This window comes from Nuphar pumila, chromosome 14 (assembly GCF_984573655.1).
Source record: "Nuphar pumila chromosome 14, dmNupPumi1.hap1.1, whole genome shotgun sequence".
Lineage (NCBI taxonomy): Eukaryota > Viridiplantae > Streptophyta > Magnoliopsida > Nymphaeales > Nymphaeaceae > Nuphar > Nuphar pumila.
Genome location: NC_143262.1, coordinates 7,763,671 through 7,791,295, shown reverse-complemented (window position 1 = coordinate 7,791,295; position 27,625 = coordinate 7,763,671). Strand labels below are relative to the sequence as shown.

The 27,625-nt window shown below is 38.1% G+C and overlaps 2 protein-coding genes across 5 annotated transcripts in view; one reads left to right on the top strand and one right to left on the bottom strand.

The window, feature by feature from the left end:
• Nucleotides 1-6,522, bottom strand: LOC149816239 (transmembrane 9 superfamily member 3-like). Of its 2 annotated transcripts, XM_089986583.1 has the most exons (8): nucleotides 6,149-6,522; nucleotides 5,684-5,724; nucleotides 4,994-5,579; nucleotides 4,760-4,897; nucleotides 4,514-4,670; nucleotides 3,932-4,416; nucleotides 438-682; nucleotides 1-333 (listed from the first exon to the last, which is right to left on the bottom strand). In XM_089986583.1, the coding sequence occupies exons 1-7, from the start codon at nucleotides 6,310-6,312 to the stop codon at nucleotides 463-465; spliced, it is 1,791 nt and encodes a 596-aa protein (XP_089842709.1). In that variant the 5' UTR covers nucleotides 6,313-6,522; the 3' UTR covers nucleotides 1-333; nucleotides 438-462. The 2 variants fall into 2 exon arrangements, with proteins under 2 accessions (XP_089842709.1, XP_089842708.1); XM_089986582.1 differs by having other exon boundaries at nucleotides 1-682.
• Nucleotides 6,523-24,681: 18,159 nt separating this feature from the next.
• LOC149816238 (uncharacterized) overlaps nucleotides 24,682-27,625 on the top strand; it is a 41,843-nt gene continuing 38,899 nt past the window's right edge. Inside the window, exons 1-3 of one of the 3 annotated variants that reach the window (XM_089987216.1) lie at nucleotides 24,793-24,852; nucleotides 25,233-25,318; nucleotides 25,543-27,089. In XM_089987216.1, the coding sequence (XP_089843342.1) occupies nucleotides 25,604-27,089 (1,486 nt within the window). In that variant the 5' untranslated portion in view covers nucleotides 24,793-24,852; nucleotides 25,233-25,318; nucleotides 25,543-25,603. Of the gene's footprint in view, nucleotides 24,853-25,232; nucleotides 25,319-25,501; nucleotides 27,090-27,625 lie in introns of all 3 variants that reach the window. The other 2 variants (XM_089987214.1, XM_089987215.1) reach the window with 2 other exon arrangements.

The window sequence follows — 27,625 nt, the reverse complement described above, 5'->3', positions numbered from 1 at the left end:
GGAGAACTGAGAATTCCATCCTCAGTCATTTTAGCAGAGACCTTTTTGAAGGCCATATGGAAAGCTTTCTCCGTTTACAGTATACAACCATCAATTCTTGAGAAATGTAGTCCAGAAAAGGCAACAATGAGAATGAAAGCTGTTTTTCAGAAAATACAGGTACATGTAATGGTACAATCTACCCCTACAGCTTTGATGTTCTCTCAAGAACTGACTGAGGGATAATAAAATATACCCAACCATCCCCAGAAAAACAACGATTGGTATGAAAGCTCAAAGTAAATTTCAAAAGTAACCTTCTCTTTTCTGGGAAACATGTCTTCAACCTAAACCCTGTTTTTTTAGTTAAAAGTTATTCCCTCCTATTACCTACTTTAACAAAACATATTGACACTATTTCTCTACATCGAAGCTTGAAAGAAAGGGAAGCAAACTACCTGACTTGGCTTTGAAGCACCTTCATTACTCACACTTAATTGACCGGTATATGTGGCGAACAAAGAGTAATGATGCACGGAAGCCAATATTTCCGAGCATGAGGAAGAATCCATAGCAGATGCAAGCCATATAACCAAAGAAGAAAGACGTTTGCATGAAACCAGACATGTCAGACTGTGCGTAATAGTAATACAAACAGTATACATAGACAAATATTCCTGTAGATCCTCCACAGAGAACAGACCTGCATCAAGCCCAACAGAAATATCAGCAACACCAATAGTTGCACCAACACACAAGTATATGCTTTCAAAACCCAAATCATCAGTTAAACTACCAAGCAAAGAAATACAAACAACACTGCAGTCTTCTAGATTCACAAGTATACCCTCACTAGCCACAGATATGAACTGGAGAACCATAGTTCTCTGGTAAGTTTTTATTGCAATTCAATTCACCCATAAGTTTGGCAGAAAGTAAAATTACCTAAAGAATTAGTAATGCTTATGGAAACGCAGTGCCAATTTAAATACAAAATTACCACAGATTAACACCAGATATGCAAGAACATCCATGTATCAATACACACAAGTGACTTGTAAGATAAGAAAGCAAATGGAACATAAGACACACACCCTTCTACTGAAGATTAGATAGAACACAGTGACAATCAAAAGAAATTGCCTTGTCACCAATTGTTATTAGTCAATCAACAAATATCAAGAATTTGGTAAAAAAACTTATAAACACTTCTTCAGCAGAAAAGAGAAACGGATGCAATGTAATTTTCAAAAAGTAGAACAATCTCAAGAACTCACGACTGGTCAGAGCGGGAACAAAACAATGTCATGGATTCATCAAAGCCCAGAATAAATCTAAAAGGAAAAAGATATACAACCCAAATAATGGATCTTGCACAATAAACAAAGAGTTCCAACAAAAGCAAACAAAAAACATGTAGCACATGTTTACTTAAACAGGTCAAGGCAAGTAATGGAAAATAGAAGGATGACACCACAAACAAAGGGGACTTGGGACAAGGCAAAACGTTTCTACAATATCCACTAAATTCACAATTGATGAGAAAAACAGAAGATTAATGCAGCAAAGGAACAAAAGCCATAAGATAACTGTTAATTGACTTTATTCAATTATATGATTTCCAAAATGAAAAACATAACCACAGAAGACATTGATTTTATTCACAAATTTCACCACTTCATGTTATCTCAACCAAAGGAAAAAGAGAACCAAAAACTAACCATTAGATCTCATCCAATAAGGATGGAATTTGGTAGCTACTTTTAAATTTTCAGAAAGTAATTGTTACCAAAGGTATTTGATACCAAAAAAAATCTAACGGTTCATCCTATAGGAGTGATGATTTAGAGCCAACCATTACGAGCTAAGACTATCACAACTAAAAAAACTTACGACTAGCACTTTGTCATAGAGTGGTTGGCATGACCCAATCACATTTAACGAAATCAAAACTAGTAGTATGACTAAATCCAACAACAGCCAAGCAAGATAAGGGTATCCTAGATCAACTGCAGCTTTGTGGTACAAGGAGAACACTTTAGTAACCCAGATGCAAGATAGATTAGCCACATTAAAATTTTGACGAAGTCATCAACTTGAGAAGATAATTAAAAATAAGCTATCACATCTTCAAGGATATTGTCTTGGCATGTACACCCAAAAAACACAACAATTAATCCACCAGCCAGACCAGATTACAATAAAAAAGGCATTTGAAAATTCTCCTATCTATATTTGAATAACCAGTACTAGACAACTACCTTAAAGCAGAATCTAGAATAGTGCAATGGAAAATTTGTGCATCTACATAAGAGCTAGTAAACATTAATTTCCAACTTCACTGCTTGTTAGATTTCAGAAATACTTTCATAAAAGGATATTGAATTCTGGATTGGATAGAGTTGAAAAAATCAAAAAATTACAATTTCTTCTCCAAGAGGAAATGCTAATATGCACCTACATGTTAAACAGACATACATTTCTCCAAGAATATTTAGAATCAACATCGTAAGATTTGAATCAGATCAGAAAACAGATAAGATCTCAATCTTATTACACACAAACTCACAAAATGCAGAGGAATAAATATTTAAGAAAAAACATCTAAACAATATACAAAACATGTTTTTCTTGACTTTAAATTTAAATGAAAATATTACAAAGGTTAAGCTTCCCCAATGAAGAGGTCAATGTGGGGGAGTGAGACCAGACAACAAGTAGCAGTCTGTTCATGATTGATCTCATGGGACAGTGTTTTGACTCAAGTAGACATGACAAATGGTATGGCATTGGCCAGCAGTTGCTATCTATACAAGACTGCTCATGTGTCCGCTTTTCACTTGTTTTGGAAGTCTCATTTCCAGAAACTTAGTAGAGCTGGCTCTTGGGACGGTGGAGTCGAAATGTGATAAATTATCATAGCACCATGGGTTAGGGCCAAAGGAAAAAAAATGCTGTATATTTGGAAGTGGTAGCAAACTTTATCATGCTGGTATACTTGGTTAGAAAGAATAAGAAAGGGAAATTCTGGTAATTCACTCGGGAATACAATTCGCCATTTTGACCTGTGCACAAGAAACATGGGAGGGACATAATTTGGATTTGATCAGTCACAGCTGTATGGACCAGCTGTACTAATAATTTTGTTTTACCCTCTTTTTAAGGGAATAACCCCTTGCTTGAAATCGCTTTGTCGTCGTTTTTTCTTGCTTTACAAAATTTTTCTTTCTTCTCATTTTAAAAAACTGGTTTATAATAATTACTCCAAAGATAATTTACTTCAATGCCAAAAAAGTATTATGAAGTTCAGAGAAAATAAAAATTAAAGCAGAATGATGTTGTTACATGAATACATCTTCTATTTTGTTCACGCACCATTACCTGAAATAACTTCGGAATCTTAATACCTTGGTTCCTCCCTTATGTGTAGCCTATGCATCTGATCCCATAATGCAGCAAAATCGGACTCAGAAAAACCAGATAACAGGTCCAAAGCATACATTACTAATTCAAGCACAATCATTGATATAACCAATCATTAAAATCATTGACCATAGGTTGCAGAGGAAAACTAAATTTCCACTGTATTCTCTATAGGTCTAAGACAATAGGAAAAATAGATAAAAAGAAAATTAACAATATTTAAAGATGAACAATTCTTAGTGCAGAGGGAGTGAACCTGAACGTAAACTACAGAAAGTTAGATTCTATGAAGGTCAGATTCAAATACTATGTGATGTTGCAACAAGAAAACAATAGGAAATTTAATAACAAAAAAGGAAAACCACATGTCAAAAGAACACAAGGAAAAAAAAAAGAAACAGAGATGCATCAGGATACTAACAAAAAACTAGAAACATAAACAAAAGAAATAAGAAAAACCAGCAAAGGTATGGTGTTAAATAGATCAGAGATAAAATGAACATGACAAAATCCAATTATGTTCACTAACCTCCACCACCATTCATGATCTTCAGCAGCAAGCTGAAAATATGTCAGTGCCACAGTAATGAATGCAGTGACAATGATGAGAATGATGAAGACAATGAATAGAATGCTATAGATTGTGTAGATTCTATGACCCCATACACTCGCAAAGATGTAGTAAAGTTCAATATAGATAGCACTAAAAGGTAAGAATCCAGCCATGGCCATCTGGGGAACAGTTCCTCTGTACCAAGGCAATGGTGGAATCTCCCTGGGATACTTTGTGGTCCGAACTGGAGCTTGGAACTCAGCCTTACTGTTTTTACCAGCTACTCCACCCAAAACAAGCAAAGGCGATGTAACTAGCATCCATATGAGAAGAATAACCAAGATGGTGCCAAACGGCAATGCTGCAGTAGCGCTATACACTATAGCAACGGTGTTCAGGAAACAAAACGTAAGGAACAGAGGCCCGCAGAAAAGGCATCCAGTCAACAACAAATTCCTCACCTGTAAAACCAGATTGTGTGTCCAATAGTGCTCTCAGTATAACATCTCGAAAAAAGTAAAGCACACGGCATGCTTTCTGGAGGACAAAAACACATACCCAGTTTGTTCCTTCAAGCTGACGATAGAAGGAAGTTGCAGTGTAACCAGCAATACCAGATGTAAACGCATATATAAGAACCAGTGCAGTGAATAGAGCTCCTCTGTTATATGGATAGAAGACCCCAACTAATGCAAGGATGAAAATGAAGATTGTTCTGGAATCGCACAGATGAGAATCAAATTGTCATACAATTGCAAAATGATTCATGAACGTTGCAAATCCAAGTTCCAATACAACACTTACAGAGTCAGCAGCTGTGTCCCAGACCCGAGAACAGCAGCAAATAAGGACTTATATTTTGGGTACCTAAAAACATCACCATGAATATACTTCCATCCAGTCTCCTCTTGGTCCTCGGCCGACTCCTCATCATGAGAGTACCTAGATAAACCACGAGTAGAGCAATCATCAAACAAGAGTCCCAGCAATTTGAATAACAGGTGAAAAAACAAACAGTGCAGCAAGAACCAAGCTTACTTGACAAAATCATTCTTTAGCACCCGCATCAGAATTGTAGCAAGAAATCCAGTGAGAAGAAGAACAGTAACACAGGAATTTATGATCGAGAACCAATGGATCTCCAAGTGATGAGGCAACGAGGAAGACTTCGAGTATCTCGCCATCCTCGCCTCAAAAGGCGTCGTTGTCTCAGCCCAGATTGTTGAATATGTGAACTCCACCTCGACCTCCTTATCCTCGGTGATATCGACCGCGGTCTCTGGGGCAGCCTGGATGCTGATCTCAATGACCCGATCATTGTTGTACAAGATCTGAAACCGGACTTCCTTGAAGAGCAAGTATTTGACCTGGCTAGGATCGTTCTTGCTGTCCTTCTCAACCTTCCCAATGAATCCCCAGAGAGGCAGATCGTCATAGAACATCTGGAAGTAGTAATCCTTGATAACAGCCTGCCTGAACGTCGCAACATCTTCCTTGGATAATTTCTTCTTGCACACAGGTTCCGACGCCTTATCGACCCTGAAATCGAGCTTGTATGGCGCAACGACCAAACGATCGCCATTCAAAACCTCCCCCAGAGCTTCCCTCTTCTCGGTCACGTGACCTACATTAGCGTCACCACAAGAATTGAAACCAGGAACAAAAGAAACAAAGGGGAAACCGGAAACGGGAGAAGCACAACTCCAGTACACAGAAGATACTACTAACCTGGCGAACAATACGGCAGATCGAAATACCGATACGTCTCGCTGCGATCAGAAACAAAACCACACATAGCTTAACACTCAATCGACATAGACGAGATCAGAAACAAAGACGCAACTTCAGAAGCGATCAAAGTTTCCGATCGACCCAAAACAAGCAATACAGCGCGAAAACTTTACGCATTACTGATTTTTTCCGTAAATCAACAATCAAGGCCCAATCTTCCCTAACCGTTTCCTCATAATACTACATTAGCACAGGCATTGAAGAAGAAGAAAAAGAGATCTGAAACACTATAAACGGAAACACGGTAGCGCCATTCCGACGCATCGACGCAACAGAAAAACCGCAGAAATCCTCAGATCTGGAACAAAACACGGATCGATTTCACAAGGGAAAAAAAGGAAACCACTCGAAAACCCTAGAAATCAACGTTGGCGGATCCGGCAAAGTCTCAAGATAACGCACCTAGGGTTGTGAAACGGACCAACTTTGTTGACGTAGAGAGGGACGGCGTCTCCGGGCTTGTATCTGTGATCCGACGCTTCCGATCTGACTCGCCAGCCGGAACTCAAGAGAAGAAGGGTGAGAAAGAGGGCGAGGACCGGCAGATCCACCGTCCTCACCGCCATTTTGTGTGTGTGAGAGAGAGAGAGAGGATAGAGCTCGCTTAAAGAGGGGAGGCGTTGAGTTGGAATGAATGGTGGAAGAGTGCTGTTTTGTTTGTTGTTTTTCAATTTAAGGGACTACGCCCAACTCCTCTTCCATTCATTTGCAGAACTTTACCTACAGTTGACATCGTGCCATGACGCCCAACCAAATTCTTCGTTTTGCTTATCATCAAAGAACCATGGGCACGATTGCCCGTGAGTCATCATCAGTTTTTATTTTTTATATATTTACACGGATAAACCGCCCCTAACGAGATTTGAACCTGAACCGTCTACCTAGCGACCTTGGCCCATCCCACCACGCCGAACTCCTTTGTAGTGGTGGGTCATCAGTTGGAATGAAAATCCAAAGAATCTAAAATGGATCGAATCTAAACTGAAACATGGTTAATCCATATCCGTATCGAAATATAGATGACCGGAAGGGATCGGTATTCAACCTTTTGGAGATCCACCAAAATACATCCATATGAGTCATATGACATGTATTTCGGTTAGGGTTTCTCCTATAGAGAAAATGGGTCACAAACCTGACTTATATACAATTTAAAGAGGTTTAATTAAACCATGTACTTATAATTCAGAATACATATGAAATATTGGGTATGGTCGGGTCGGGTTGGATGTCTTACAAAATCGTAGCTCAAGACCAACCTGAATAACTTTCGGGTTGAGGTGGGAGCGACATGAATGATATTTGGATCGGTACAATGGTACTTTTAAATGTGCATATCCGGGTTCATGCCCAACGCCCAAATCCAACCTGATAGCTGCAAGAAGCTGATATATATGGTCTGGATCCATATTATATTCAAATCGACAAATAGCCCGGTAGGGGTTAGGAGTTGGATGCTAAAAGTGGAACCAGAAAAAATGGCCGGTATCAGTAGGATTAGAGAATCAGTGAACAGGGAGGGAGTTCAACATGGAAAGGTGGAATGCAATTGGATGTGAACAGATTTTGGACTCAGAACCCGATTCACATATCCAGAACCCATTTCGAATCCATTAACCATAGTGAGAGTTGACTCTCTTTCTCTCTCTTGTTTAGGTTGCATCGCATTTGTTTGACTGGAAGATCACCCTATCAATTTTTATTACAACTTTCTCCTACCAAAAGCCTGTTTTGGGAGCAATGGGGTTACTTTTGTTTTTGTTTTGTAGGAGCAGCTAGTGCATGTCACCATGCGTTGGGACGTTGCAGGTTCAAAACCCAATGGTATAGTTTTCTAAGTGGTAGGGTCTGCCAAACCCCAGCTTGCTTTTCAAATAAAAAAAAGTGTTAAGGGACATATCAAGTTCGAACACATCGGGTGCATCCTCTGTCACAAGACCGAAGCTAGGGATGTCAACGGGTCAGATGTAACCCGATATCCAAAATCTCGGATTCGGTATTAGTTTTTCGTTGAAATCCGAATCCGATTAAGTTTACATATCAGGTTTTGCAGTAATCCGATTCAGATTTAGTTCTGTCATTCTTCCATGTGAGTCCAAATCTGATTAAGTTGAATTCAGTAAAGATTAGATCTGACCCGAATCTGACTCATTGACATCCCTAGCCATTGGAGAGAAGTCTTTGTGGCTCCCTCAATATAATGTGAGATAACCATCAACAGCAAAGGAAGAAGTTGGTGGCTTAGATGTTGCTAATATGCATTTAACTGTAAGCAATACTCCATATCCATTAATCTGCATGCAACGGTAAATGAGCTGAAGGAACCGATCATAAAGCACAGTTCATTTTTGTGATTGAACGAGCCGTGCTGATCTTCAGCTAAGTGAGCTGCTCGTTTATGAAATACATTATTCCAAAACTGAAAATAATAATATTTGAACTCTAAACCTAACGAGCCAAGCTAAAGCTGACCCGCTCATAGGAAAATACATTGTAACTATATGTCACAATGGACTGGCAGCATGAGAGTCCGGATCAAGTGCAATCAAATGGCACAAAATTTGTGCATTAAGTACCTGATTCTCATTCCATCAGGCCTTCGGCCCCACAACTGACAGGCCTGTCCCTAAGATGGAGGGTGATCTTACCTCCGCTGCTGCCTACACACAGGTCGAAGGCAACCCGAACCTTTTTCATTATTCTACAATGTCATTGTAGAGTCTTTGTCTTCCTCTCTAGCTAACTTCCTCCATGGAAAAGGAGTGAGTTCTATTGTCCTTAGACCCATGAAAGGAAAGGGTTTGCCAAATATGATATTTCGAGAAAGTTTTTTTGTCAATAGATCAGCTAAGTTTTGATAAGATTTTACATATTCAATTGAGATTACTCATTGTTTAAGTAAATTATTCACATAACTGTGTTTTTAGACTAATATGTCTAATTTTTTTTCTACTTTGTATATAATTGCTTAATTATCGCACTACATAGCTATCATGGGTACTGGCTTATATCCTAATAGTATCTTCATTAAGATATTCTTTGACCACTCATATTCAATACTGGCTAATGCTAGTGATATCAACTGTACTTCCATTGTAGAATGGGTTATCATAGTTTGCTTTTTGGATCCCCAAGCAGTTGTTTTAGATTCAAAGATAAATATCTAATCACTTATGAATAATGACTCATTGGAATCAGAATTTCAGTTTGCATCAATGTACCTTTCAAGTACATCAGATTTTTTTTTATAAAATATTTCATATTCTAGAGTTCCTCTCAAGTACTTTAGGACTCGATATATTGCATCTCAATGCTCTTATCCTGGATTACTTGTATATTGATTCAACTTGCTTATACTGAAAGCTATGATAGATCTAGTTTCATTATTAGTATAGAGAGAATTGTTATTAATACTTGTATACTTCAATTGAAATATGTTTCTTCTAGTGTTAATTGATAACTTAACTCTAGGATCGATCGAAGTAGCAACAACCTTACAATCATAATGATTATTTTCTCAATGTTGTGGAATTGAGTTAATGCATAATCATTCTCATGTCTAGTCAACTTAATACCAAGTTTAACATCAGGTAAACATATATCTTTCATGCTAAATCTAGATAACAAAAAAATTAGTATTATTTATGCATTTTACATTATTATTCATGATTAACATATCATTCATATAGAAAAAAATAATTATAACATAACTATTTTTTACTTTGTTATATATGCATTTAAGAAAGTCATGAATTCTAAAACCATCTAAAATGATTACTTCTTAAATTTCCCATCTCATTGTTTAGGTGATTTATTTTAAACTATAAAATGACCTTAACAGTTTGTACGGTGAATTTCATAAAAAATTAGTGAACTCATTTGAAAGTTTTTTATCATATCTAAAAGACTTTATTTTGCAATTATGAAAGGTTTTTACTTCAACTTTGAAAATCTTAATTTTTTTCAAATGATTCATCTTTTATTTTTATAAGTATATTTAATGAAATCATCAATAATAATTGTTACCCTCAAGTGTTTGAGTATTTTTTAAATCGCATACATCACTATACATTAAATCTAATAGTTTAGATATCATATTTTCTAACATATTGAAATTTGCATTTAAGAATAATTCCTAAGTTACCCATGCTTCCCAAAAGATTTATAATTAACATGTCTGAATCTAGCATGCTACAAATCATAAGAGTCAAGCTTATAAATAGAAAAAGAATCAACTTTCTTACTCAACGTGAGTTTAAACAGCCCATTAGTGGCATAGCCTTTGCCTAAAATCTTGTGGTTCTTCGGCAGTATAATATTGTTGGGTTCCAATACAACTTTGAAACCATGGGTTGTAAGAAAATAGGCAAATACACGATTTTTCATTATGGTAGGTACGTGATACAAAGTTTGAAAGGTTAAGCATTTCTTAGAGGTAAAGTTTCATACTTCATTTTTCTTGAGCCTTAGCTTCATGTTTGTTGCCCATATAAATCATATAGTTTTCTCTCACAATTTCATATGTTTTAAACATACTTTTATCATTGCATGAGTGGATCATTGATCCAAAATCTACATACTATCTTTTATCTGAATTAATCAAAAATATCTCACTAACTACAACCACCAGTTCATTATCGGGTTTACTAGCTTTATTGCCTTGAGATTTCTTCCTGTATTGGCATTCTCAGAAAACATTATTTTTCTTCTTAGCAGTGAACTTGGATTCTTTGTTCTTATTCTCAAGGCCAAGTTTGAAATTTGGTTTTGGTTCAAACGTGTTTACCTTAGCACGAACTTCTTTTACTACATCTTTCTTATTTCGAGATCGAGTTTTCTCCTCAATTCTAACATGCTAAAAAAGTTATTCTAAGGTAAACGCTTTTTATATTTCAATTCACTTTGATAATCTTTCTAAGATGGAGGCAATCTATAAATGATTGCAACCACTTGAAATAATTCATCAAGGTTCATACCCACATAATTGATCTAATTAGCCAAGATCTCCATCTCATGGAGTCGAGGTAACAATGGTTTATCATCGAAGAATTTTAAATCGACCATGTAGATCACATCTATAGGATCAGATTCGATTAAAACAACTTCCATAAAAATAAGATCTCAAGATGGGTTACGATTCTAGGGATGACATATGGGATGAATGAACCGAATTGTTGATCCTACCCAAGGGGCCCTCTAAACTGAACAAGACCGAGACTGTTTACACTGTCACCAAAAACATTTTTCCATGCTTAGGATTCCTGCATATGATGTAATCCACATCTGTTACAGTGAGAGACGATCGGGTGCAATATGATTGTACAAAAATTGTGCATTAAGACCTGTTAGCCATCCATCCGGTCTTGGCCCTGCTTAATGCACAAACACTTTGCAATCATATTGCATCTGATTTTTTCACTGTTACCGTGGGTGCAAGTGATGGATAAAATGATGTACAACAAATGCTGTATAAGTCTCCCAATTAAGGTTTCACACTACTTTAAACTAATCACAACTAATGGATTGGTATATGCGTTGAACAAAGAACAATGATGAGCCAAAGCCAACAGTGTAGGCATCTTCACAAAAACAAAACCGAATTGTAAATGTGTACCTGTAGATGCCATGAATTGACATGCGGGTGCTCGACATTCTCCTCAACCTAACGATGTCCACGATGAGCCCAGGCCTTATGTCGATGGTGAGCAGGACCCTGAACCTAGGGGTGGCAATTTCTGACACGACCCGCCAACCCGCCTCTTAGGCGGGTTCGGGTTGGGCTTAAGCCAACCCGTTTAATAAACGGGTCGACCTGCGTAACCCGTTTATTAAACAGGTCGGGTTCGGGTTGGGGGTATGCCAACCCGGCTGACCCGTTTAATAAACGGGTTAGGCGGGTGGGTCAACCCGCCAACCCGACCCGCCAACCTGCCTAGACCCGCGAACCTGAAAACCCGTTTACCCGACCCAACCCATTTATTAAATGGGTTGGCGGGTCGTGTCGGGTTACCCGTTTATTAAACGGGTCGGGTTCGTGTTTGCCACAGCCGACCCGTTTAATAAACGGGTCGGGTTCGGGTTGAGGTATGCCGACCCGCCAACCCGCCAAACCGACCCGATTGCCACCCCTACCTGAACCCAAAAAGATTTACAGTGTCAAACCGGGTCACCTGAAGTGTTGGACCTAAACCCAAAATGTCCAACAAACAGTTCCGAGCACGAGGAAGAAACAATAGCAGATGAAAGCCATGTAACTAAAGAAGAATGATGTCTGCGTGAAACCCCACATGTTTGAGAGCATGTAGTAATAATAGCAGCAGTAACAATAGGCATAAACAGATGTAGATCCTCCACACAAAACAGACCTGCATAGTTGGCCACAAAAAGGTTAGGAATTCACTTATGGATGTTATGCGTCTCACTGTCGTGTGATGAACACTGAATATGATCAAATTGGTTCCCCAAAAACGTAAAATAATGATCATTTTTTTTTTCAGAAAATCGCCAACGCATGCAGTGATTTTCTGTGTAAAACGCAAAATGCAAAAAATGGTGCAGCGATTTTCTATGTAGAACACAAAATGCAGGAAATGGGTACACGAGCAGCAATTCTCTGTGTTTTTCGTAGGCCGAGTGCTTTGTAAAGTACACAGGCCCGATCACTGGATCTGCTCCGCGAAATTGGACTACACACCTAAGGGAAAGAGTTGTGCTGAAAAAGGATGGCTACGATGATTCACTATGCTCGTGTCGCACAATGATGCTCGCTTGATATGAACCGTGGTGAAAAAAGCTATAAAACGGTACATAGCCGTCAACTTTTTCTTTTAAGAAATTAGATTTTTTTTAACGTTTTCTTGCATTTTATCAACAAAGTATCAGAAAAAACAATTCAATAACGGATTTTTATAAATGAATAATTTTTTAAAAAATAAAAATTTATTTTCAAAAAAAGTTTGTTGTTTTAGATGGCATGCAAAATATTGTTGTAATACCTGTGATTTTCGTCAAATAAATAAACTTGAAATTCATGTCCTTAAGATGGTACCAAGATATTTTTATTGTTTATTTGGATCTCGGATATCTTGTTTGGATCTTCAATGTCAAAATCCAAATTTGTTATTTGAATCATAGATATCGGATCACAAACCTATTATGTGAATACCTAGTAGTAATTTTCAATCTCTTGTTTTGGATCTCTGATATTGGATCCTCAATATTAGGGTCATATTGGATATTGGCTCCGGGAAGAACTCAATGGATCCGTGAAGTTTAAATTAGACGTTAATGAGAAAATTTCTATGTCGGACCTATAACACCTTATGAGGATTCGTAATAGTCTATGGGATGTTTGGATCCACAATATTGCATTTGGATCCTGCATATCGAATATTTAAATATGGCGAAGATCCAATTATTTTTTTTTTGTTTGGACCCACAACAGTGGTCTAGATCTAGGTATGGTAATTCGGATCCATAGAGTGAAGAAAATTTTGGATACTTAGATCCGTATTTCTTAAGAGGGTTTTATGATTTTGATGGATCTTGGAACCGTAATAAGTGGTTGAGATCCATGATAAATTAAGTATTTGGGTCCAAAGAAATTTAGTTAGAGTTTATAACCTTAATTTTTTTTTAATTATGTGAATTTATACTTAATTTTATGAGTTTGGGGCTAGGATCAACGTTTTGGATTCAGAATCCATAAAAGGGGTCCATATAGAATATCATATATATAGAAATATAAAATATATTACATAAATTAAACTTAGTGTGTAGATCCGCGGTTGGACCCATTTGGATCCGACTTGCAGACCCACTTCGCGAAGCCGTCGCAGATCTAGACCAAGTCTGGATCCTGGGCCTCGAACCTGGGTTGCGCCCCGTGTAAGAAAATTTTTTTTTTTTTAAGTTAGGTGACCGCTTCAGAGCATGTCCGATAAAAAGGGCGTTAGGGATTCTCTCAAAACCCTAACACAGGTTGTATCGATGTGTGTGTGTGGGGGGGGGGGGGTGGGAGGGGTAGCGTAGCTGCCGGGGTCCTTCCTTTTCGGGGGGCCACCCTCCTACAAATCCCCGCCTGAACCCCCTTCCTCTCACGCTCTCTCTTTCCCTCTCAACTCCTTTCCGCTTTCCTCCCTCTCTGCTTCTCTCTTTCTCTCCCTCTCTCGCTTCCGTCCTTGTTGACGACTTTGACCATCAGCAGTCGATGTCGTCGGCGACCCTCCACCCGCGACAACAACCTCTGAGCGTCAGAACAGGTAGGGTTTCTGTACTTTTTCTTACAGGTCAATCGTGGGCTCGTGTGGGGTGTGGGTTGTTCGAAACCCCAAATCGATCAATTTACAAGGGGGTTATCCTTCGAGCTCTGCAAATCGGGTGCGATGTCGGTTGCTATGCAGCCCTGAAATTGCATAGGAACAAATACCTTAAACAGGATTTCGATTTCAGCTATGGTGAAAATCCAAATACGCTATGGGGTGTTCGTGTAATAAAAAGGGGGGCTTCAAATGTTGATAAAATTTTGCTGAGTTCTATTATGGGATTCTCGGATCCCTAATAACCTATGATTTTTTCTTTGTTGTTAAGGGGTACCCTTCGATTTCTGTAGAGTAGGTCGTTGTTGGGCACACTATTGGTACCAGAACAATATGACGATTTGTGTGTGTGTCGGATATATGATTTTCTATTAACTATTGGGTTTGATTGCATGTTAAATTGATAGTGTCGAATCAGATTTTTTTTGGTCTAGTTGACTGTTACCCTATCTGAATATTGATGATTTGTATGTCTGTTAATAGTTTAGGATTGGTTATGTTGATATTGTTTATCGACGTGGCTATAAGTATTATAGGTAGTATGTTGCCAAATCTGCTTTCATACCGCTTGACAATTACTATAAATTCGGATTACCTATGATTTCACTGACTCTTATCAAATCCGGTTATCTATTGATGATTGTTATCAGTCCTGGTTACACGTTAATCTCATATATCAAACTCTGCTTATCTTTTTAAGATGATCAAGAGGCTCTTTATGATGGATTTTGTTATTGTTGTCTTAATTAGGATCCTTGTCTTTTCAAGTTCTTTATGCCTTTCTTTAAATTTGGAGGTGGTTGTGGGTGTGTAGCCTCTATGTGTTCTTTATTTTAGTAGCATATTTAGTTGATAATATAATTATGTCCAACATATGCTGACGTGTTTACTATATTTAATGTCCCACATGCATGTGATTGTTTCTGATTATGGGTTACAGGTTCTGATTATACCTTAGTTCATGACTAGTATGATATAACTGTTTATGGGTATATGATACTTCATGTCCAAACCTAAAGGTAGATGATTCTGGTTCTGCTTACACCTTATGCTAACATATTTTGTCTTTCAATCCATAAAGATTAAGGTAAGGTTTCACAGGTTATTGTTAAGGATTGTTTAGCACCACCATTAAGGGTTCTATTTTGCGAATAACCTATGGTATAAATACATTTAATATAACTGAATATAGTATATTGGTTCTCACACACATAGATTCGTATTTAACCAGGTCACACACAATCTACACACTTAAATACAGAACTAATTCTATTATTTGGATTATGTGTTATTCGGTTCTTCGTGCACTCTGTTATTGACTGAAGGGTTAGATATTGACTTAATAAAAAATTGATATTCGAATGCAAAATATTTGAAATCTCACGAATTAGTCTTGTGCATATTTTTGGAGATTTCACGATCTGATTTTGTGTAGCTTTCTTTAAGTTTTATATGAACTGTTGATGTGAAGCATGATTAGGACCTGTGCACATTAATTTGGTTAACTTATGTTTGGTTGATATTGCAATATGTTGTTCAATATGTTGTAGCATATGAAGAGTAGCCTTAACTAAGTAGGATATTATGTTGATAAGCCTACTCGTAATTGATGCCTATACATTGTTTTACTTTTTCTCAATTCTCTGCTTTATGGCAAAATTGCATGATGAATTGTGATAACTGACCATATACACCATTGTTGAACGTACACATAAGCTTGTATATGCTTAAGGTTGTTACATTGAGTTTAAATAAATTATGGCGCACTTAGTGACATTTGGATAAGTGCCTTCTCACGAGTGGGTCGTTTGAGAAACTTTGCCTAATGGGCAATATTGGTTGAATACCCGATGCAGGTACTTGGGTTGTTAACTTGTATGCAATGCCAATAAAACTAGTGAAAAACTTGAATTAAATTTTGTGTGTGCTTGATTGGTTTAAAGGTACCGGGGCATCCGTGTTTGATTGGTTTAAACGTACCAGAGTACTATGAGTGAGTTTGTGCAATCAATATGAAAAGAAAACTGAGATGTGTATGCCTTGGTAAAATGAATAAGGTTGGGGACCTACTACTATGGTAGTAAAAGGTAGTTGGAGAAATGCCCCTGTACTTCAAAAAAACAATTAAATAAAAAGATTAACCCACTCAAATTTGGGCTTACCTTAGAGAGGGTAGGTGGTACAAAACTTCAGAGATATGCATTTTATGTTTCGAGCAAAAAATAGTTCATTGGTCCCCAATCCTCAGAGTTGGGGGGGGACCCAGACTACCAAATGTGTCCTAGGTGGTAGCTCCATGTTCTTTTGTAGAAGTTAAGGATGTATCATGTTTTGGTTTTGGCCTTTGGGAGGTTCTCTCGATCACTAGCCGCTCCCTTGGGATTTCAGTTTCAGTTAGAACGTTCGGGTTAATAAAATACCTTCGAATAATATACTTCTAAATGTTCTCTTTTGTTATCGTTGCCTTGGCTCGCGTGTACCCACGGGATAAATAAAGATAAACATTTAAGTATCACACTGAGTAGGATTGTTGGACTTGTAGTTCACAGTTTAATATTTATTTCTGAATGTATTTTTTTTACTTGCAGCATGCTTTAGAATTATAACATGTGAGATATTGAATCATGTAATGTGTAGTTGTTAGTTAAATGATATGCTTGTTACTGTTGTTGCATTATCTGCTTTACTTGCTTAAATATATGTCGATTACTGTTGTTGCATAGTTTGGTTTGCTTGCTTCTGTATATGCTTAAAATCACACATGACACCTACATCACATACTTGACACATAATATACCTGAAAAAAAATATGTAGTAATTCCTACTTAGACAGTTGTAGCATAATTTCTATAAATTTACTATTTTTTAGGTGATGAAATATGAGCGGTTGCGGACTGAGGCTTCGATCGAGGTTTTTGATTTACTGTTCCCGGAATCCTTTGGGTTCATTGTAATTTATTTGCTCATGTCATTTAAAACTCTGATGTTAATTTTCATCGATATTGGAATGAAACAAGTGATTTGGTTTGCTCTCCATCGTAATGTTCCGGAATACTTAACCCTATAGTATTTCTTGTTTTCACTGTTATATATACATATATAATCCCTTAAAAATATGGGTAAGATTTCAGGGCATTATAATTGTATTTCTCATTATTCCTTTCAAAAAATACATCGATTTTATTTTTAATAGCGAGGAACCTTGCTAGAGATGAAGTTACTTAATGGGCCCACCTCCACAGGAGTCAGCCCCAAGTGTAAAAATACCGGGTACAAAGGATACATGGTTAATATTCTTGAATCTTGGTACCAGATCGGGATATGATCCTAATTAAGGTCTCACAAGAGGAACCCAAAAGCCACAAGAATGCTCATTAAGCCAAATTATAGAATATAATAATGTGTTTATAGGTTGCATGTAACCTAAAGAACAATTATTGAGGGAGTTATTGGATTTTATGGGATATTATATCTACTTAGTGATGAAATTAATTCAATCTTTTTGCTTATATAAAAAAACCACCATCATAACAAATTTAGATAGTAGAGCCATCTTTGAGCTCTTTGGGGGATTGTGATGAAACTCAGACTTAGAGATGGGATAGAATAGCTCAATCTTTTGAAAATATCAATATTATATAAAGAAACTTTCTAAAGCCGATATAATACCAAAAAATGTATTTTTTTAATATTCATTATTTTGAAAATATCGCCTTAACAGTCTCATTTTCTCAACTGTGCTAAGCAGTGTCAATGGATAAAGTGTAAGGCATTTTCTTAACAGCACTATATTAACAAATGTATTCTCGGTAGCTTAGTAAAACATGAATTAGAATATGTTTTAGCAATCGAAAATCATGCTTACATGTCATAATCACAAGGCCAAAAACTTGTAAATCGCTCTTCAAAAACATGCATACATGTCATAATCACATGGCTAAAAACTTGTTTTCTACTAAACAAACCTTGTATATCACATTCATAAGGACTCATCTAAAAACATCTCAAAAATATGAAAAGAAAAGTGACTTCAAATCAGCAGTTCTGCATATATAGGAAAAGTGACAGCTTCCTGCCACCATCAGCCTACCGCAATTGAACCATTATTTTCAGGTTGTTTTTTGCAAATACGACCTTGCATATATATTCAACATGGTTGATTTGCTAAGAACCAATACCTAGATCATGTTTTTGCAAGATTTTCAAAAATATTGCGATTTATGAAAATCTCACGAGAAATCGCCTGAAAGTTTAAAACAGTAGTTTCTTGCAAGATTTTCAAAATATAGTGAGATTTATGAAAAACATAAATACCCTTATTTAAATGTGATATTTATGTTTTAATCAGCTATTTATTATGAAAAAACCATATGTTTTTATTTTTATTAATAATTTCTTATAAAAAATTTTGTATTTATTATTGCCAAGATTTTGCCAAAAAATGTGAGATTTATGAAAATTTTTCAAATTCTTGCGAGTTTTTGAAAAACTAGATTTTGCGTTTTTAACATTTGTCACTACGGTAAGTGGTCACACAATATAAATATTTAACATGGTTGGGTCACGTAAGGTTGGGTGGACGTATTTTCAACCCGGAGTTTTACCTCATAGGCAGGTTCCTTCATCATAAAAAAAAATTATATAAATAAAGTACCATTAGGAAGCTGCATATAGGCAAGATTTACCACATGCATGTGGTTGTAGGGCCGGCCATGTGAAGACACCCAGCTCGATATTCTCATCTTGTGGTTGCATTATTAAATGCCATGCTATTATTAAACCGGGTACCCTTAGAGATGAAGGTTGATAATGCAAGGCAGTTTCCATCCATGGAAATTAATTTGGCTATTCTAGTGCGGTGTAAGTGTGAACCAAGTACTAAGACCCGATGGATCACTTCCAATGTGTTTTTCGCAAATTTGACTTCTCGGCATGATCCAGTTCTTAAGAAACGACACTCAAATTGTATTATTTTGAAAAAAATAAATACAAATTTTTAAACTTTAAATGTTTATAAAAAAAAATTGAGTTATTAAATTTCAAACTCTATAAAAGCTTACTCACCTGTCAGAATCAAATGATCTGCGAGCTTTTTCCTATAAAAGTAAGAATGTAAATCACATCGGTTGGGTAGGGTTGCAAATGGGCCATGTAAGGCAGGGTGGTCGTGGGGCCTCACCCCTAGTTTTCCCTTGCTTTTAGTGCTAATTTTCTGCGTAAGGCAGCCCTTGGGAGAAGCAGATCAGGTCATGCTGAACATGAGCGTTTTTTCTCATGCCAACATCGTGGCCGTCTGTTTGCATTTTGGATGAATACCACGTAGCATGTAACTGTTTTGTTGACTTTTTAGCACAAATTGGATAGCCACGGTCTCGGTCTCGGTCTCGGTCTCGGCATGAACCAAAACGCTCATGTCCAGCATGACCTTATCTGCTTCCACCGTAGGGGGTGTTTGTTATAGGAATGTCTGCTGATCGGATTCAAGTGAAAAAAGATAAAACTGAATCAGATCCGACCTAATCATTAGATTAAGAGTCGCAATAAAAATGTTAAAACCAAATCTGGATCCGACTAGCTTAAACCCTGATATTTACACTTACTTGGGTTTGGGTTTTAGTCAGATTCTGATTTTAATTGGACCCCAGTCGGGTTTCAAAGAAAAACTCAATACCGAACCCAAATTCAATTTCTAATTAAATCTGGATTTGAATGCCGAATCTGACTAATCAGACTGGGGATCAGGTCCCGTTAACATTCTAGTTTGTTACACTACCACTCAAGGGAAGCCTCTTTCCATTGAAAGAGCTAGTTTGGAGGGAAAGTGCTTCCCCAAAGTGGAGGTATGAAACCATTGGCAGGAAAGTTCCTTTTTTTGCATTTATTAAGTGAGACCTACCATATACTTCTCATTGACATGCTCCACCCTTTGTAGGAAAGAAGCCTTATTTCCTATGAAAGAGAGCCTCTTTTATAAAAAAAAAAGAAGGCATAAAACAAATGTCCCCTAAGAAAAGGGCAATTCCATGCAGAGCGTGAAAGAATCGAGCCCCACGAGAAAGTGCTGGGCCGGTTTGGGCCTGACTTTTTCTTCCCAGGACCCACCTATTCCTACGAAACTTCCTCCCCACAGGGAAAGGAGTGAGGCGTGGTGGGGAAGGGCATGCCCCGGTGGTTTTTGAAGGGCATGCTCTTTCCCACAAAAGGCACTCCGTTGGGTCCATTGCAACAAACGGGCCCGTGGGAAATCATAGTCATCACGTGTGAACATGTTGTCTCTCGCTTTCTCTTTCTCTCACTCACACAGTCCTCAAATGAGTTCCACCTGATTTTATTAACAATATAAGCATCCAGTCTAAAGGTTGAGGCCATGATTACTATTAGAATTAAAACTCGATAAATCATGATATGTGATTAACAAGCTTGATTGGCGCTGAGTTGTTGCAATCATTCTCCCAAACTAAGTGCATAAACACTAGCAAACAAATAATTTATAAGGGCATCGCATATATTATTAATAAATGTCATTTATTCTAAACTCTAAAATACAGATCTCATGGCATATGTCATTTAGTCTAAACACTAAAATACAAATCTCATGGCATATAATACTTTTTTTTTACCAACCATAAATTTTTTTACGATGAAGTTCCCCACCAAAGCATGTAAACTTCGGATGGGCTCACTGACACCCAAGCCCTTATGGAGTCCACCAGTGAAACACAAACTTGGGATACAACAACAACAACAACCAAAAAAGAAAATCATTCAGGGTCTTTCACATGAATCCTTCTCCTCCAATCATTTCTATCCAATGCCACGTCCTCGGGATGAAGGGGCTAAATCCTTCTCCCCAAGCTCGCTACCACTCAAGCGATCCTGTCCTGACGGATGTGCATTGCACCTAAGGGTGACAACGGGCTGGGTTTGGTTTGGACCCAAGTAGAACTAGATTTTCAGGTATGGTATCAGGTTCGGACCAAGTCTAATCAGGTTTACTATAAAAAAAAATCATACCTGAGTCCAATAAAAACTACATGAACCAAACCCGGTAAAACCATATTTTTTTTATCATTTTTACATTGAAAATTTGCGGATCTTAATCGAAACTCGGGTCAGGTCCGTGTCTAGTATAAAATTTCACAAACTATATCTGGGTCCATGTATTAATCGGACCTTCAAGTCCAGACCCAGGTCTTAATCGAGTCTTCTTATTTATCATCATATCCGAAACCCTATAAAGTTTGGTTCTGATCGGGTCCCAATAAACCTGACCCGTTGATACCCTACTTGCACCAGCCATAAATACATGAAAAAATAAGTACACTAACGCCACATGTTGGCAATTGGCATTCTCGTGTTGTAGTTAGTGCAAGGCCTCTGTATGCATGTCAAATATTCTTAATCAAGAATTCAATATTTCAAGCAGGACCAATGTTGTCAGTATCGGTGCTTATCGTATCAGCAGAAAATCGATATGCTTCACTCTTGAATCGGGTATTTTTTAATAAATATAAAAAATACTAACTTATTTTGTAATATTATTTTAATGATTTTAACATGTTTCATGTTCTAATTGACATATAATATTTTTTTAATTACTTTTTGGCTGATTCAGAATGATTCACTTGAGTATCGGTATCCGCCCGATTCACCCGAATCTTTGGCCAAACGATGCAGGGCCGATACCCGATGCTGACAACATTGAGCAGGAGAAGGACCCCATGCGTTCACTCTTTTAGTATATTTCAAAATTTCAACGGTGGATGTGATGAATAGGACGCTGTATGCGGGTATGGATAATTGATTTATCGAGGAATTGAGTTCACGTATGGCTGTCGTGACTCCAACTTAGATACAGAAGTGTAAGGAGAAAGCCTTTGTGTGGTTGGTGTTTGGCTATAAGGAAAAGGCAAGTTTTGGGACAGAATGTGCAACAATAAATGCACGAAAGGCACCCACCCCGAAGGGTTTACATCCAAGTCAAGAAGGAAAATGAATGAAATTGTCAATTACAAAAAGACGGAAACGAGAGTAAAAAAGAGTTAAACTTTGGCCTGGGGCCCAACCCCTTTCTCTCTCTCAGGGTGAAATTTGAATCTTTCCAATAACATTGATACTGGAACCAAATTCGGCGTACCTGTCTGTCTCTTCAGATGAGAATGGACCTAGTGGGTCTGACAAGCTTAGGGTTGTCAACAGGTCGGGTTTGTATCATCTACTCAACCCGAATCTGAATTCTTGGGTATGAGCCTGAAAAACATTGGCACGAGAACTCGACTGAGCAATATGCAGAGCAAGTTTAGGTCACAAATTTTGAAGGGTATTCGACCCAGGTAGTTTATATGTATTTTTTAATGAAAATGAAATTATAAAAATTATGTGTATCTGGGTTTGGGTTTTCATTTTCATGACCCGGGAAGACCTATACTAAAACAAAACCCAAACCCAAACCCGACTATTTGTTATTTGGGTACGGTATACCCTAATGAGTTGGGTACCCAACTCGTTGACAGCTCTGCGTATGCTTAACATATTGGACCTGTGGCCAGTAATCAGTATTTCTGACCTGATCCGGTTTTAGTGAATGCACCCTTTTTTCTTTTTTTAGGTCCGGCGTCTAGGAGACACAACACAACATGCAGACACGCTGTGACACACGCAATACTAGGGATGGCAGTGGACCGGGGCGGGGGACAAGGTATCCACCCCCACCCGTTTCAAAATCTGAACCTTCATCCCCGTTTCATGTCCTCCATCCCCGATCCAAACAGGTGCAAGGTGGGGCGGGGCCCGTTTCCCCTTAGTCTATAGTCATTCTTTAAAGGATTGGGGAAGAGGTGGGGCGGGGCTAGGAGGGGATTGAGACGGGACGGAAAAAAGCATAAGTCCATCCCGGCCTCTATCTCCACACGGGGATAGATTTTAACCTTCATACCCGCTTCCAGCCCCGTTTCATGCCCTTCATCCCCGGTCCAAACGAGGCGAGGCAGGGCGGAACCCCGTTGTCCCCCGGTCCACTGCTATCCCTATGCAATACTATCTTTTACTTTTTTTTAATAAATTTTAATAATAATTTTAATGGTAAATATCTTTTTATATGTTAAGCAAGTAAGGAATAAAAAAACTTGTGTATCGGTCTCTTGTTTTTCAAATGAATTGCAAACTCACTTACAGTATCTGTTCCAAGATTGCTATAATGGAAAATGGAAACGGGAAGGGAAAACCTGGTTTCTCAGGTACATGTGAAATGAGAAACGAGAAACGATTTGGGAAACATTTAGGGCCTGTTTGGGATAGGTAGCTGGGATGGGCCTCTCAAAAGAAGAACGAATGAGAAAATGGCTTAAGGAGCACATTTCTCAATTTTGGCATTTATTACACGGAAACAGTTTCCTGGGAAAGGCATTTCTATGCTCCTATAGCATTTTCGGTAACCCTTATCTGTCAAGTCTATAGCTGTGTCCCCGTGATGTAGTTTTGGAACAAGGCAATGCCTATTTGCGCTGAACGGAGTAGGGATGAAAATTGGTAAGGATGTCGACGGATTTGGGTCAGATTTAGGCATTATGGATTCTGACTTAATCGGGTCTGACCTAATCCGATTCAGATTCAGATTTTAATGAAAAATTAATACCAAATTCGACTAATCAGATTTGGATTTGAGTCAGATATCGGGTTACATCCAGCCCGTTGACATCCCTACAAATTGGTCGATCCAGGATGAAGGTATCAGGATTTGAAGTCATAAGGGTATCAGGATTTTCTCGGCAAATGAAAAACTTGTAATAAATTAGAAAATTTTGTTTCTTAAGAAAATATCTGTACGTTACGTTTAGATTTTAAAAAATATACAAGAAAGTACATAAAAATGTAAGAAAAAACATGAGAAGTATAATAAATAAATAAATAATTGATTGCATTAACAAAATGATAATATCAATAAATAATTGTGATATTCAGTGAAAATATCATACTTTTTGGGATTGTATCATTTTTTGAAGATCTCGAGATCAAATCAACATCTTTTGAGAAATATGGCGATGTTTGTGACTATTGCTAGAAATATCCCCATGACTTTGGACACCTATCATGGTTTTTGAATGTATAGTATACTATTGCAAGAATCAAGAATGTGATGTTATCCAAATATTGTTTATATTGATAATATCATGTTGTAGTATCTTTATATTAATTTATAAGATTTACTTATTTTATATGTTTACCTTTGCCAATACTGTCAGAGAGTTTTTCAAGCAAAACATTTTTCTCCATGTTTTTTTAATTATTACAAGAACTTTTCTTGCGGATAATTTTCTTGAGAGCGAGATTTCGGAGTTCGGACATTGACATCCATGTCGACATACGAATAACATGTCGGATTTGGATCGAAGGTCCGACAGAATCCGATCCATTATTGTCGTGTTCTGTTTGTATATTGTATGAAAAATATTGAAAGCGTGGGTGGACAAAAAGCGCTGAAAAGAACCCGGGTAGTTTCGGTATTTAGGTGATCTTTCAGGTATAAAATAAGTACTAGGTGCACGAATGGAGGGTATAATGGTAAAATCTCGTGCAACTTTTGCATCGTCATTATTTCGCGGAGCAAATGTGCGTCGCAGGGAAGAGAGAGAGACAGAGAGTTGTGTTTCCTCCGCTAGCCGTTGCGATGGGCGGATCCCCTCTCTACGTTCCCGCCCTTACCGGAAGGACGCTCTTGGGGTTTCGTCGTTCTCCTTCCTGTTCTTCTTCTTTGTCTTCGTCGTTCTGATGGGCGTCTTTCTTCGATCTGTAAGTCCATCGAATCTTGATTTCTTTTTTTATTTGTTCTCAAAAGTCTCAAACCTTCTTGCTTTCGGAATGTATTTCGTTGAGAATCGGAAAAGATTTTTGGGGGTTTGGAGTTAGGGTTTCGTGAATGCGGGTCTCGGTGTTTTTTTTTTTGAGAGAAGGTTCATTTTTTGATTCGTTTTGGTTTTTTTTTGGAGTTTTAGGGCGGCCGATCTCGGCGATGGGATTTGGTTTTCTGGTGCGGATGGTGGTGGTTTGGAGATTTTAGGGTTTTGTATGGGGAACGGTTCTTGTTTTGGGAGGGGAATTTTGTTTGGAGGAAATTTGGTGTGTTGTCGTTTTCTGATCTCTCTCCTTTTTCCTCTTTTTTATTTTGATAGAAATTGGAGAAGAAGCGGAAGACTATGTGTTGCGTGTCATTAGTGCACGAGTTGTTGTTGAAAATTCCGAGGCACTTTGTTTTGACGTATGGTGAAATTAGTATGAGAAGATTAGAAATTTCTGAATGGGAAACGTTTACATTTTTCCGAGTGTTTCTTTTTCTTAAGACCTGTTACTGCTTTGTAGATCTTTGTAGATTCGTTATGCTACATTTTGGCTTCCTTGTCTCTTATGAATGTTTAGCGTAGCGGTTGACTGGTTTGGATAGTATTTTAAGGGGAAGCTATGAATGGTTGGACAAATTTTCAGCTACTGGAAGTTGGTCGTTGCGAGCGAGCTCGGTTGTGGAGTGTTTAGCAGCAGTTGAAGAATGGCGGACACGGTCGATATCATATTGGATTACTTGAGGCGGCACCAGTTCACACGGGCCGAAGCTGCTCTGAGGAGGGAGCTCGTGACTCGTCAGGATTCGAATGGTGGATTTAGACATCCTCGTATCGAAGACTTGGGTAATTTAAATGAGGGGAAAGATGATGGTATCTCAGGGAGAAACGAAAATGTTATTGAATCTAGTAGGTTGGGAAAGCCTGAAAATCCAGTGTATGTTAGCCGACAAGGCAGCGATTCTTCTGCGGAGCTTATAGTTAAGGAGGTTGAATGCGGGAGTGTCAGAAATGGGTCTGAAAGGATGTGGGAGAACAATTCTTCTGTTGCAGACAAGGGCTTCGGCTTGCCTGAGAGAAGTAGAGTTAATGAGTCTGAGGGGATGAATGAGAAAAGCTTTGATTTCCCACAGAGACCGGCGAACTTGCAAAGCTTCGGCATCCCAAACGCATCTGCGGATCTTTACTCATGGAATTTTCGCACGGCAGCTGATGCCAGCTTGAAGGATTCTGTCACCATCGTGGAGAGTTTTTCAAATCTTCAAATATCTGGACATTCAATGCATCATGATGTTCATAGCTTGAGTAAAAGTAATTCTGCAAAAAGTGTGAAGGCTGCTGGAGATAGTTCTGGTTCTTGTCAGTATAGCAGCAGCCTGCTGGGTCAACCTCGGCCTCTTTGCTCAAAAAACTGTGCTGGGGAGGCAGATACATCGGAGGTGGGGTCATCATGGCCAGGGTGTACAAGTAATGCAGTTGGAGAAAATCACGAGAGAGCACAGGGAAGGGAACACAATGAAAATGATAAAGCATGTAAAGTGATGGACCCGTTTCCTTTGGAAAAGTCATCCTCAGATGGGAGCAAGCATGGTCGTCGCAATTTTAATGATCAATTACCTGAATATATATGGTCAAAAAGCGAGGCGACCTCACATCCTTCTCTTGAGACATGGAAAGAATGCTCCATTAAGACAGTATTTCCATTCCCTGCAGGTGAAGCATCATCCATTAAGACAGTATTACCATTCCCTGCAGGTGATACGTCATCCGTTAAGACAGTATTTCCATTCTCCATAGGTGAAGCATCATCCGAATACAGAAATGTTCTTGGCACAACTTCCGGACGTTCTGATGGAAGTAACAAAGAAGGGAAGCACGGAGCTGCAAAAACAGACATTTTGTCTTCGGAAAAAACTAGCACTGCTCAAACTTCTTTCAGAGCCACGTCTAAGGCCAGTTTCGGACAGACTAGTATTGGAAGCTTGGGGCTGTCCATCAACAACGAAAATCACAAGGAAGATCTGCCAAGGTTACCGCCTGTCAAGCTAAAGTCAGAAGAGAAGTCAGTTGGCGTCCATTGGGAGGAGAAGGCGGGCCACAATGAACTAGGACCAAGACCTTCAAACATGGATACCACCTTCTCACTAGGATCCTTTCTGGATGTTCCTGTTGGGCAAGACATCAATTCTTCAGGTTCTTTCAATAACTTCTGATGTTTGTATTGTGCCCACTAATTTTATTGGTTAGTTTGCGTAAACTCTTGTTTGAAGTTTCTTGGTCACCCACATTTGGAATAACTTACCAAAGAGGTTGACGTTATATTTATCATGTTTTGGCAGCAGCAAAAACACAGGTACATGCATGTTCCAGGTTAAGTAGAGAGAAAAACCTACATATTGGAACTGCCTAACATGTGATGTGTATGTATCTGTTTGTTTGCTGTTGTTAAAACATGATTGACCGAGCAAAAATCTCATTCCTAAATTATCTCTTTTTCTTTTATATTGAAGCTAAGTAGAGAGAAAAACCTACATATTGGAACTGCCTAACATGTGATGTGTATGTACCTGTTTGTTTGCTGTTGCTAAAACATGATTGACCGAGCATCAATCTCATTCCTAAATTATTTCTTTTTCTTTTATATTGAAGCTATAACCTGTACCGGATAGTTGTATATACACTTAAAATTGGTTGCCTTGCCTTGTTTTCGCACTTTAAGGGTGTGACTT

Excerpts from the sequence above, each read along its gene's own strand:
- LOC149816239 (XM_089986582.1), bottom strand. The coding sequence starts at position 6,312 with ATGGCGGTGAGGACGGTGGATCTGCCGGTCCTCGCCCTCTTTCTCACC. Across the intron at positions 5,725-6,148 it reads GGTCCGTTTCACAACCCTAG|CGAGACGTATCGGTATTTCG; the intron begins GTGCGTTATCTT and ends TTCTGATCGCAG. Across the intron at positions 4,417-4,513 it reads AGCTTGAAGGAACAAACTGG|GTGAGGAATTTGTTGTTGAC; the intron begins GTATGTGTTTTT and ends CTGGTTTTACAG.